The 12,377-nt window shown below is 36.7% G+C and overlaps 1 protein-coding gene across 1 annotated transcript; it reads left to right on the top strand.

The window, feature by feature from the left end:
- Positions 1-2,215: 2,215 nt before the first annotated feature.
- On the top strand, positions 2,216-12,156 carry LOC129256486 (histamine H1 receptor-like). Its single transcript, XM_054894675.2, has one exon. The coding sequence runs from the start codon at positions 2,454-2,456 to the stop codon at positions 4,485-4,487; it is 2,034 nt and encodes a 677-aa protein (XP_054750650.1). The 5' UTR covers positions 2,216-2,453; the 3' UTR covers positions 4,488-12,156.
- Positions 12,157-12,377: the final 221 nt, after the last annotated feature.

Raw genomic sequence — 12,377 nt, 5'->3', positions numbered from 1 at the left:
TCCTAAAGTGGCACTTAGAGGTCAAGTCCACCCCAGAAAAGTGTTGATTTAAATTAATAGAGAACAATCAAGCAAGCATAACACTGAAAATTTCATCAAAATTGGATGTAAAATAAGAAAGTTATGACATATTGAAGTTTTGCTTATTTTTCACAAAAAAAAGAATATATGCACAACTCATTGACAGCAAGTGAGAGAGAAGATGGTGTCCCTCACTCACTATTTCTTTTTTTTTTTTTTATTATACAATATTTCAATTTTTACAGATTTGACAATAACGAACAATTTGACTTAATCAAACACTGTTAAAATAATGGTAATCCCACATGTTCAAGGAGGAATACAATTTTGTGTTACTGACAAGGAGGATGAAATTAGAATTTTTCGTATTTCATATGATAAAATACAAAAGAACTAGTGAGTGGGTGAGGTCATCAGTCTGCTCACTTGCATACCGACTTCGATGTGCATAATTTTAACTGTTTTGTGAAATTAGGCGAAACTTTAAAATGCCATAACTTTCCTTTTTTACATCCGATTTTGATGAAATTTTAAGGGTTACACTTGTTTTTTTTTTCTTGTTTTTTCTGCTTTTATTAAACTCAACTTTTTATTGGGGTGGACTTCTCCTTCAAATGACATATTTGTGTTTCCCGTTGTAATTTTAGAAGATACATATCGGATGAATGGAAAAATCTCCAGGATCACGTCCTTATATCGATGCCTTGTCAATCGCACACATCATCTTATTTCCCATGCGTTGTAACGCTATCAACCAAGAGCCAATTAGGCGTTACGAACGTCTTGTTCGTTACATCCCATGGGTTATATCGGTAATACAGACATGAAACAGGACCAAACTAGATTCATTGATTTGGAACGCCGAACACAGAGATATCGGGTTAGATGTTGCTGAAAACCTCTAGTATGATGATGTCCATACCAGTCTGGTGATAATTGAGATTACGACTCGATGCCACTGCCAGTCGATTCTAGTTTTGTAATAATCCCTTTTCGCTTTTGCGTATAAAGAACACTACACTGTTAAGGCCTATTAAAGTTATCAATTTACCTACATCCTAAACAATACGCAAACTGTAAAGGTTATCTGTCTGAAGAAATTGAAAAGAAAATTCCCTCATCAGTCAACTTAAGGCAATAAATCACACTTTCACCTGCAAAATCTCGTTTTTATACCCCACGCTTCATCATTTCGGTCAAGCCGACTTAATAACATACTTTTTTTTCTGTAACACATGTATCTTCTTCAACTCATCCTTTTCGACTCCCTGGGTACACTTTCCAAGAAAAAAGGGATGACCAGAGAGATTTAAGATGTGATTGATTCATTAATTAATTTACGGTTTAAACAAAAAGTCTTGGTTACGCATTTGAGGTGATAAATGTATTTTTCGAAGTTCTCTATCAAAAACAAATTATTAATAACTTTACAGACCCAAAGAACCGGCAGTAGTTTGTCCACATTGATTTATTTACTATACTTGATAAATGCTTGAAGACATGATCAGAATGGCAAACATCAAATCAAGTAAATCTAATGTGAACTTTCAAGTCTTATCTAGGTTACCCATCATCGTGATCATCTCTCCTTGTTATCGACACCACACTGGACATTGACCACTCGCCCGAGGATTGGAATATGGGTTTCTTGTCTTGACCTGTCTGGTGTAATTATGGCAAATGGGCGGAAGATTGGTGTTACTTGAATGAAAACGAAACTCCCTCTCTTCGTCTACATCCTTTACCCATGCTATACCTCTCCGTTCACTCCTTCCCTTCTTTCTCTCCGATTCTCAGTGGTCATACTCGCAATTTCATCAAAAGAATGTCACATTATTTTGATATTTTACAGAAAAAAATATTTTATTCGTCCCCGTATTTTCACAATATCGAATGTCAAACTCTACTCACTCACCATATCCATTTCCTCACTATTGATATTTCTCTGAATGATATTGACTCGTCCCTCCTTTGTTCAAGAAAAGGTTTCCTGTATCCTTGTTTGCTATCATAGTAATAGTGAACATTTCTGTAGCGTTTTCTTATTCCATAATAAGGACCGTTGGTTTCACAAACAGTTTTCCTAGACAGAAAAAATAAAATCTTGAACAAATATATATTGGCATATTTTTGTCCTTCATGCAGAAGAAATAAGTGATGTGGAGTATATTTTCTTTTCTTTCATTTCAGATACCACGACGTCACGAGGAGCGACCCCTCTTCGCTGATACTACATGGAAGAATAGCTATGCCAATCCGATGAAACTTTAAACTAGCTATAATTCATATTGCAAGACGGTTAAGAAACGATAATCGCGTTTCATTAAGTGGCTCAAATGACTGAAGTTGCTGTGTTGATGTGATTCGCGTATGAAATGGATACACGCTGATGCAAGTTCTCTTGTGGCAACCCCGTAAGAGAAACGTCCAAGATGGCGTCTGGATTAGGAAATATAGGCGAAACCTATCTGAACATCGACCATGCTAGTAATTCTCCTCTCCTGTTCGGGGAGGAGGACTACAGTGGTTATTCTGGGTTCCCCATGAACGAGAGCAACTTTAACGAAAGCACGGTGTCATCTGGCGCCGTCAAGCTCCCTCTGCAAGTGATCATACCAATAGCTACTGCCATGTCGTTCGTAAGCCTTATCACATGTATTGGCAACGCCCTTGTAATTGTTGCGGTGCGGACGGACAGAAGACTTCGAACTGTAAGCAATTACTTTATTCTCAGTCTAGCTGTTGCGGACCTACTCATTGGAACCCTCGTGATGCCGCTAAGTATCATCTACTTCGTGGAAGGTCAATGGCTACTTGGACTCATCGTGTGCCAAACATGGTTAACCACCGACTACGTCACCTGTACGGCTTCCATTTTCAATCTATTTATTCTCAGTCTCGATCGGTACTGGTCCATTAGCTCGCCGTTGAAATACATGAAGAAAAGAACGCCACGCCGTGCTATGCTCATGATAAGTTTGGCGTGGTGTCTTTCTTGCGCATGGATCGTACCGGTCTGGGGATGGCATTACTTTGAACGGGATGGAAAACCAAGGGCTGTTCCGTCCAACGAGTGCGACACGGAATTCCATGCAAATATAATATTCAAAGTCCTGACAGCAATACTTAATTTTTACATTCCGCTAATATCCATGCTATTCGTTTACGGAAAGATATTTTATGAAATCAAGACAAGATCAAAGATGTGTGTAGGGCAGAGGTCGAGTGGAAATAAGAAGTATTCGATCAGACACTCTGCTCACATGATTCCGTTACCTGTAGCGGTAGATGTTTGTCCAAATACCCCTTCGAATGAGGAGCCGGAAGAAGTGGAAGAACAAAATGCTTCATGGATACCTGACTTCGATTCATTAAGTACGAGTAAAGACACCTCGCAAGAATATGCCGACCAGAGCGAGTCGTGTCCGCCAAACATCGCTGCTAAACGAATAAAGAAAGGAGAGGTTGATCATCAGTTGAAAAATATCTCGCATTTAACATTGGCAACAATGGGTCTTGCTGGTATAGTAGGTCCCAGTATGATGGGAGGAGTTCCTCCTGGGCAGCGGATACTTAAGAGAAAAAGAGCAGAAAAGGATTCACTTGCCATAAAGCAAGTAAAAAGAATTCTACCTGACGAGAATAACAAACATAGGATAGAAACAAATGTTCCCATGATAAAAGAACCGTCTAATAGTACTTCCAGTGGTCCTGGAGATATCCAGACGGATGGAGAGGTCATTCAAATGAAAGAAATCAATGGTAATGTATCAGATAATAAGTCTATATTGAGACAAGGAGAAACGTATTTATGTCCCGATCGTGCTCCAAATGGGACGACAAAAAGGAGGATATCATTTACTGTTGATTCTGTCGCATCCAAAGAAGAACTTGAACCATTGCGTAGAAACTCTTACGATGAGAGGAAAACTACAAGTCCAAAGTATAGGGGCGTTAGGTACAACAAAGAGAGTTCAAGTCCTACTCATCTACTTCCAACTGATAATGTCAGCCCGGATAATTTATCTCCTAGTCGAGCAAAACCTAAACCTCAAGTAAAGAACGGTGGAATCGCGGGTCGATTTTCATTTGCAAGATTTAGTATTAGACATGGAAAGACGAGCGAGTTCTTACGGGACCGAATCCGACGTTTCTCGTTGAACAAAGAAAGAAAAGCTGCTAAGCAATTGGGTATTATTGTCAGTTGTTTCATCACCTGTTGGCTACCGTACTTCATATCATTCATGGTTATTGCTTACTGTCCAAATTGTGTTGACCCGAATGTTCACTATGCTCTGATATGGCTGGGCTACTTGAACTCAACCATGAATCCCTTTATATATCCACTGTGCAACAGTAACTTTAGGAAAGCCTTCAAGAAAATTTTTGGCATCACATCCTGTAGATCTTCGACTAAACCCAAACCCCAGACTAGATCAATGTACAGAAGACCGAAAAGCAAATAGCTGCTTGCAATCTTGTTCAGATTTTTTTTTCCGCATTGAAGTGCCAGTAAAAATATACATAGACATATATTTTGCAAGATGAATTAATTATACTATTATGACATGCAATTGAATCGGGTATAGTCTTGTATGTAACACACGTATATAGGAGTAACAATAGTTGACACTGATTCCGACTAGAAATCCTCATAAAACGAATGCCACTATGAAAGGTAATAAAGATGATATAATTAAGATGCAAATTATTGTTTGACATTTACACAACAATTTCAAGTAATTTCTACTGTGATCATATAATTTACCGTTCCTCAACATCTGTCATAATTTTCCCGCATGTACTAAATGTATTTCATTTATCAATTCGCTCGTGTGCTTTTTTGGTTTTCTTTTTAGTTTAGTACTGTATATGTTGCCTAATGGAATTCGGTTGACCTGTCGATTCTGAAGTCTATTTATACTTTTATAGAATATTATTTATATAGCCTACATCTTCACAATCATGCAAATAACATGTTATCAAATTCAATGTTAATCAATTTTGAGAATGTGTTGGATTAATGTCATGCTAAATTTTACTTAACCCTACACGATGAACACGTTGAATCAAGTTGGAAAAATCATTTCATTGCAATTTTAATACATGGAACGACAGTTTATTCAACTTCCAATCAATTTATCAGAATCCTATTCAACTGACTGATATAATGGCATCGAGAGGTGCTTTGAAGAAAATATCATTAATCACTCGATATAAAGTTCTCGTAAAATATGATTGCCTTTACCAGTAACTCCATTAACCGAGCTCATACATGATTTTCCTAGAAAAGACTCCCAAATAATCACTATTATGCCTAGATCGTTAAAAAATAAATTTGAATTTTAAAAACGACTTCGAAAAAAAATATATATACGTTCTTTAGCAAAATATGTTCAACATAACAAATTAGGAGACCAACAATTATCTGAAGTGCCACGTTTCTAACCACAAACAAGACTGAAGTGTCATTGGACGATTTTTTTTCAGTGATTTTCACCCTAAACTTCCTCTTTGTTAATCAGGGACAGATATATCAGTATAGCTTACAAATGCTGTAACTAACGAATTGCTTCGTGAAATAGTCCAAAATAACCATAAATCTGAGGTGCTAAAGATAAAGGCGCAATGGAATTGAGGGCATAAGGGAGACACAACCTCGTCTCCAAACAAAAAGAATTGACTACGAACAAGACAGACTTTCCTAGTTCCACGATCCTTTTTGGTGAATGACGGAAGTATCATTGACTGTTATCAAACAAGGATGATTTTTTTCTACTGACCATTAACAAGATACCCCTGACCTGTATGTAGTATGAAGAGACCTACTATAACAACATTGTTATTTCCGTAATATCGTATAGGAATTAGTTCAGATTTGACAGAAAGTGTTCTGGCGCAGTGGGCAGGTTTTCGAATTTTGAATCACAGAGTTTTGGGTTAAAATTCTACCACAGCACTCGCGTTCTCTGGCATAGTGTTTATCTACATTTTCCACTTTCCAGCTGTAGTAAATAGTTACCTGGTAGGCAAAAGTTCCTTGACAAATAGAGCGCCTGTTCTAGGTATGCGTGCTAAGGACGGGAGCCGGTATAATGGTATACAGCTAGCGCTTCTTATAAAATAAAATGCATTTAACGAGCGCTAAACAGTTATTGCATGTCATTATCGTTACCAACAAATCGGACGGCCGGGCATCTTTCTTAGATATGGATGACTCCGAGACTAATGAGACGGACGCTCTCGAGAGTTTTCTCTGATATGACAAAATAGGGTGATATTCATCTATCTACGAATAAGACGATGTTTCTTATCCAAGGACTAACTAAAAATGAGTGAGATATTCATAGACTCAATAATTTTCAAAGAAATATATGAGATTTATTGCAAATGAGACAAATGTTCTTGATCTCAAAATGACTGTTGTCCAAGCTAGCCCATCTGTGATGAAATGACACACTTTATAGGATTCAAAACTACCAAGAAACTCGAGTGCCATATCACGGACTTAAATGTGACATAACTCATTTTCATGTCACACAAAGATATTCCGCATGTCATGTGACAAGTAATAAAAAAACTAATCTGTTATTTCACATATTTAGGTGCGAATGTGTCATTTAAGGTTACCTGGGAGACGTAAGTCCCCGACCCGAAAACACCTGTGGGTGGGACGGATATATCCATGGTTTCTGAACCCAAGTATTTTATCTGTCTTCACAAAAGCACTGACTCTGAGACAGGATAAGACTGACTACGAACGAGACGGATGTTCCCGGGTTTTTTTTCTTCAGATTTTACCAAGACTTATTATTTTAATCACGACTGATTACAAATGAGACCAACGTTTGCTATCCGATAATTTTTTTGAGATATGACAAGAGTACAATTAAGTCAAAGACAGGACTACCAAATACATCGACGTCCCTTACCCCCAACTTTTTGTCTATTGACGGATGTGAGTCTGACTGCTGACGAGACAAACGTCCCCACTTCATACAATTTCACGATCGATTTGACAGGAGCATTAATGGGACTGACTTCTATTGGGACGGACGTTCCTTGGCTCCATGACAATTACATGAAGACGTGTGAATACTATAATAGCAACTTTGACGCTGTTCGTATCACCATGAACCTATTACAACATATTTTGTTTAATGCAGAACAATCACGAGGCCGATACCAATAAGACTGACACACCTGGGGCTGTGATTCTTTTTAACCCATAAGCTAATTGTGACCGACGCTCTGTACATATCTCTTCAACATGTTCAACAGACTTTTACGGAACAAAGCTGATGGCAATATTATGTCAGACCGGGTTGCTGTTGGTGTCGATCATTTTACCATTCGTAAGACCTGACTTTGAACATGTTACTCTATACTAAGGTTTTAACACTTATTAAGGTTTTAACATGGTAATAAATAAGTCAGACGGCTGACGCTACATGACACAACGAGGAGAGAAGGTAAACGTATCATTGATTGAAAAAAAAACATAATTATGTCGATAATCAGTCTTTTTCCAATCACAATATACATGATATAGTATCAGGCATCTTAAGACTGTTTTTGAACGACTTCCAAACTGTTATATTACCATATTCCACTAAAACTAAACTTCTTACACACAAATGTTTGTATTTTTAATAAAATAAACTTTGGGCAATGTCAAAGACACAGCACAAAGTTGTACTTCTCATGGAATGTTATGATGACAATGTTGCTAACCGTAATGACAAGTCCACTTGTACATGGAGTAAAAGAACAATGTAAATGGAAGGGCAAGGACCATTAATGCTGCCTTTAAAATGATATTGCAATTTGGGAGCACTTAAACATTATACGAGATACTAGACGGATAAGATTTGTCTGTTTTTTAGATTATTTTCCTGACTTTTAGACGACCAGTTCCCATTCGACGACAATAAAATGACCAAACGCTGATTTTTGGTGATATGAAAATCGATGCGGACAAACTGAACAATATAGATTCTGCTGCATTAACATGGTTAAGCTTTCAGATTCACGACGGTCGAGAATGGAGCCTATATAAGACATGTGAGAGATGAAGGGTGATCAAAGTTAAACAGGTTAAAATATACATAGACCACGTAAACCTAATGCAGAGTTTCTATGTACGAGGAACGATTACTTCATAAAGACTGATCCATATGTATACATTTGTTTCAACTAAACTATCGCCAATCAGAGTAACTGGACGACGACGAGACATACCATGCTTATCGAACAAGTTTGCTTTGTCGTGATGTGTATGTTAACATTAAAACATTTGAGGATGCCTTTATCCTCCTTAGACACGTTAGAAGACCCTAACATGACTTCGCGCCCAAATTTATAGTCTATCATTTGATAGCTGTTTGCTGTATGGGATTGTACCCTTTGACATTCATTCCATATTAATCCCACTACGTGGCCGTTAACTTGTTTGCATGATAAGTAAACTAATCACCTTTGATGTAGGCGAGGACTTTCCGCCAATCTTCTACACATTATTCATAGCTAATTTCATCTCTAATGAGTTCATGTATACAAACTTTTATTTTGTCTCGACAAACGGGAAGATGGGTACCTGCGGCTCGTACAATTATATTAGAAGAAATATTGATAAAATATCTGTCAAGAACTGACATTATAAGAACAAAGTATATTGGAATAACCAATTAACAATAGCATGAATAACAGAAATAATTAATTGGGAAATCTAACCTGACCTACATGTAGACATAAACAACAAAAAAAGCGGAAAGCAGGGCAAACATCCATTATTCGACTGACTTTCGCTACGTCACTTTTTCCTCAGAAAATAGCAGTTGTATCCATGACCAGTAAACAACACTACAATGTTGATGGACTATACTGTATTGTAATTAATATACATTAAAATACGGTATAATACTTTCGGATACAATCACGTAGTCTTCACTGGTTCTACGACTGACGATACAACTTTAGTACGAAATTTAATGGAGACTCTCGCAAAATGACCACTAGAAAGTCCATCGAGAAGCTACAAGACGCTAGAATTAAACTAGAGGAAGATTCTTTTATAATATGACCACCGACATAATTATGACCCGATACATACACAAAAATTACAATGAAATGTGACGAGACGATGCTACAATGACTTAAAGTTTGACTGAAGTATTACCAGCCAACGAACCAACGGCTTTTGAGTCAGATACCTAGTTGGGGTCAACATGACCGGTGCCCCTTATACATGTTATAGGGCATCGATTAAGTTGATATCAGCCAATGTAGTTGTTTTCGTTGTTGAATGATATATCAAATAGTATACAGACATGTCTGGCACAATGTTTATTATATCAAAAAGACATCTCCAAAACTATAACGAGACGAAGTGACGATTAAATATATCCCAATGAGAAAAATTACAACGAGCCCACCTAAATCGCATGTGAAGGAGGCTTGGAAATACATTGGGTTCGGCGACAAGTCAGAGACGTTATGTCAACTAAAAATAAATCATTGGACACAGTAATACAAAAAATCTTGACAAGTTGACCCAAAAGGACGCGGGTCTGTATTCAGACCTCCAGAACGCCCCCCCCCAAAAAAAAAAAAAAAAAAAAAAAAAAAAAAATCAAATTTCCCAAAAGTCTGCAGTTGGGATTGAAGTTGACCATGGACATACGAAGAAAGACTTTACCTGAGTTCCAGACTACCCCTGATGAGACCATGGATCGCAAAACTGGACAGAATATCCTTCGATTGATTTTCGGCCAAAAATAATCGCCCATTACACATGTCATACATAACGGTTTAATTCATCCTTTGAAAATCAAGACTCCTCACCCCATGTTACTTCCATGTAGTTTAGTTTTAAAACTCCAAACGAACCATTTGTTCTACGTATATTAGGGGATGCTCTACTCACCATCAATGCCAAGACATTGAAACCTACTAAATGAATGGAGACCATGCATCACCACCACCACCACCAAATAACCAACAGCAACAACTATTAATACTACAGTTCCTAATTTTCATAACTACTACTACCTCTAATTGTACTTCTACTACGAGTAGTACTACTACCACTAATTTTACTATTACTACTACTACTACTACTACTACTATATTACTACTACTACTGCTGCTACTACTACTACTACTACTACCGCTGCTACTACTACTACCACCACTACTACTACTAATATTACTACTAGTACTACTACAACGACGAAAAAGACTGATAACAACATTACTAATAATTTAACTGCACTTCTACAACGACTACTACTATTATTACTACTAGAACTACTACAACTTTTACTACTACTGCTAACACTAGAACAAATCCTAGTTCTACTTCTACCACTACCACTGCTACTTCAACTTATCCTACTACTATTTCACTATTGTTACTACTACTACTACTACTACCGCTAATGCTGCTATTATTATTATTACTGCAACTACTACCGACTGCATGTACTATTACGACAACGACGATTGCCATATTTTGCTGCCCCCAATCCATATGAGGTAAATGGGTACTTCTTTGAATGAACCCAATTTGAAACTTGAGTATTTATTAAAGTGCATATCGGAATACATATACAAATGTATATCATTACTACTACTCCTATACTACTACTACTACTACTACTACTACTACTACTACTACTACTATTACTACTATACTACTTCTACTACTAATGCTACTACTACTCCGATGACTACCATTACTACTTCTACTACTACTATTACTACTGTCTCTACTCCTACTTCTACGCCTGCTACTACTTATAATACTACTACTACTACTACAACTTCTACTACTATCACTGTACTAATGTTTCTACTGCCGTGACAACTTCTACTACTACTTATGTTAACAACGCCTTACTAAAAACTAAATTCCATAAAAGACAAAGCTCCCTTTATTTTGAAATAGTGCAAAAACCCAAGAACGTTGAAAATATAAGCCGCAATATATGCCTACCACAAGCATGCCCTTTTTAATGTACGATGTCTTCGGGTTAAATTTTCCAAGTCTTGTGATTGTCCCCGTCAATCTTTTGTTTACCTTTTTCATCACCTTGGCAACCATTATGTTCGGACCATCACCAACATCATGAACATTCATTCAATTTGGGGACTGCATAATAATGTTCTATTGATGTTTACATGCAGAAGGTTGTTTCTTAAAACACTCAATTATAGATAATGTCAACATGCTTCCCGCATTGTCACAAATGAAGAAAATATTCAATACATCAAATCAGAAGATACTGTTTAATTCGACGCTTTTTGTTGTTCTTCCGAAGCTATTTGTTTCCTTTGATTTTTAATTGTTTGGTTCTTACGTTTTGATAAATAGAACTATTACCTCTCTCCATCTCCATGAACTTTTTTTTAAAGTAATTTATCACTTTGCATCTATCTTTTTTTTTTCATTTTATCTAGAACGATCATTCTCGTCCTATGTCTGGCAATTCTTGTTGTAATAAATTTTACGTGATTCGCCAATACAAATTGGAATAATAATGAAAACGGCTGCTGCGTTCTATATACATGGGTTTCCGGTTGTTAAAAATAGAAGACAACCGCTTAAATCCTTTTCTAGAGCATAAATATGCTTCCCATTCTGAGTAAACCATATTTACTTTGTACTTACCAAGTGTGTTTTTGTGCATTAAACTCCTTGCCACCGCCCCGAGATAGACTAGTGGTTGACATTTATTAACCATGAGTATGTGAGAGTATGAAGTGCTCGACTCTTACAAAGTTAGCATACATTTGGTCAATATATGGTTTTATTCAAATATGTCTCAGTGCTCGAGAGCGAGCAGTATCCATTTTCGAGGATAATCTCAAAATATTTGTTGAGTAAAGTGGATACCATGAGTAGGAGACGGAAACAGAAAGTCATATATTGCGTGTTATCCCTACTTTGTATCATCAAATTTACATGACCGGCGATCCATAAGTTTGTGTTTGTCTTTAATTTATTGCGTCTGTATTATTTTGTATGATATAGAAAGATGTTTGTGATGTGTTTCATTTGAACGTGTTTATCATAACGAAATGGCATGCAAATATGAAAAATAAAAGACTAAAGAAGATACGTTTTATATTAAACTCAGGTAATTCAGATGTGTTTTTTATGTGTCAGTTGTGTATGATCATTTACATATAATATATTTATATTTATACTTGGAAATGTGCATTGAATTACATTTTAATGATGCAATAATACAACTTCCGTGTTAATGGCGTACATGTCACCTGATGACAGAATGAGAATGATCTGTTTCGCCTGCATTGATTTATTCCTAAATTGATTGTTTATCGTTACGCCA

This window comes from Lytechinus pictus, chromosome 3 (genome assembly GCF_037042905.1).
Source record: "Lytechinus pictus isolate F3 Inbred chromosome 3, Lp3.0, whole genome shotgun sequence".
Lineage (NCBI taxonomy): Eukaryota > Metazoa > Echinodermata > Echinoidea > Temnopleuroida > Toxopneustidae > Lytechinus > Lytechinus pictus.
The sequence above is the reverse complement of the archived record's forward strand: the minus strand, read 5'-3'. Positions and strand labels throughout refer to the sequence as shown.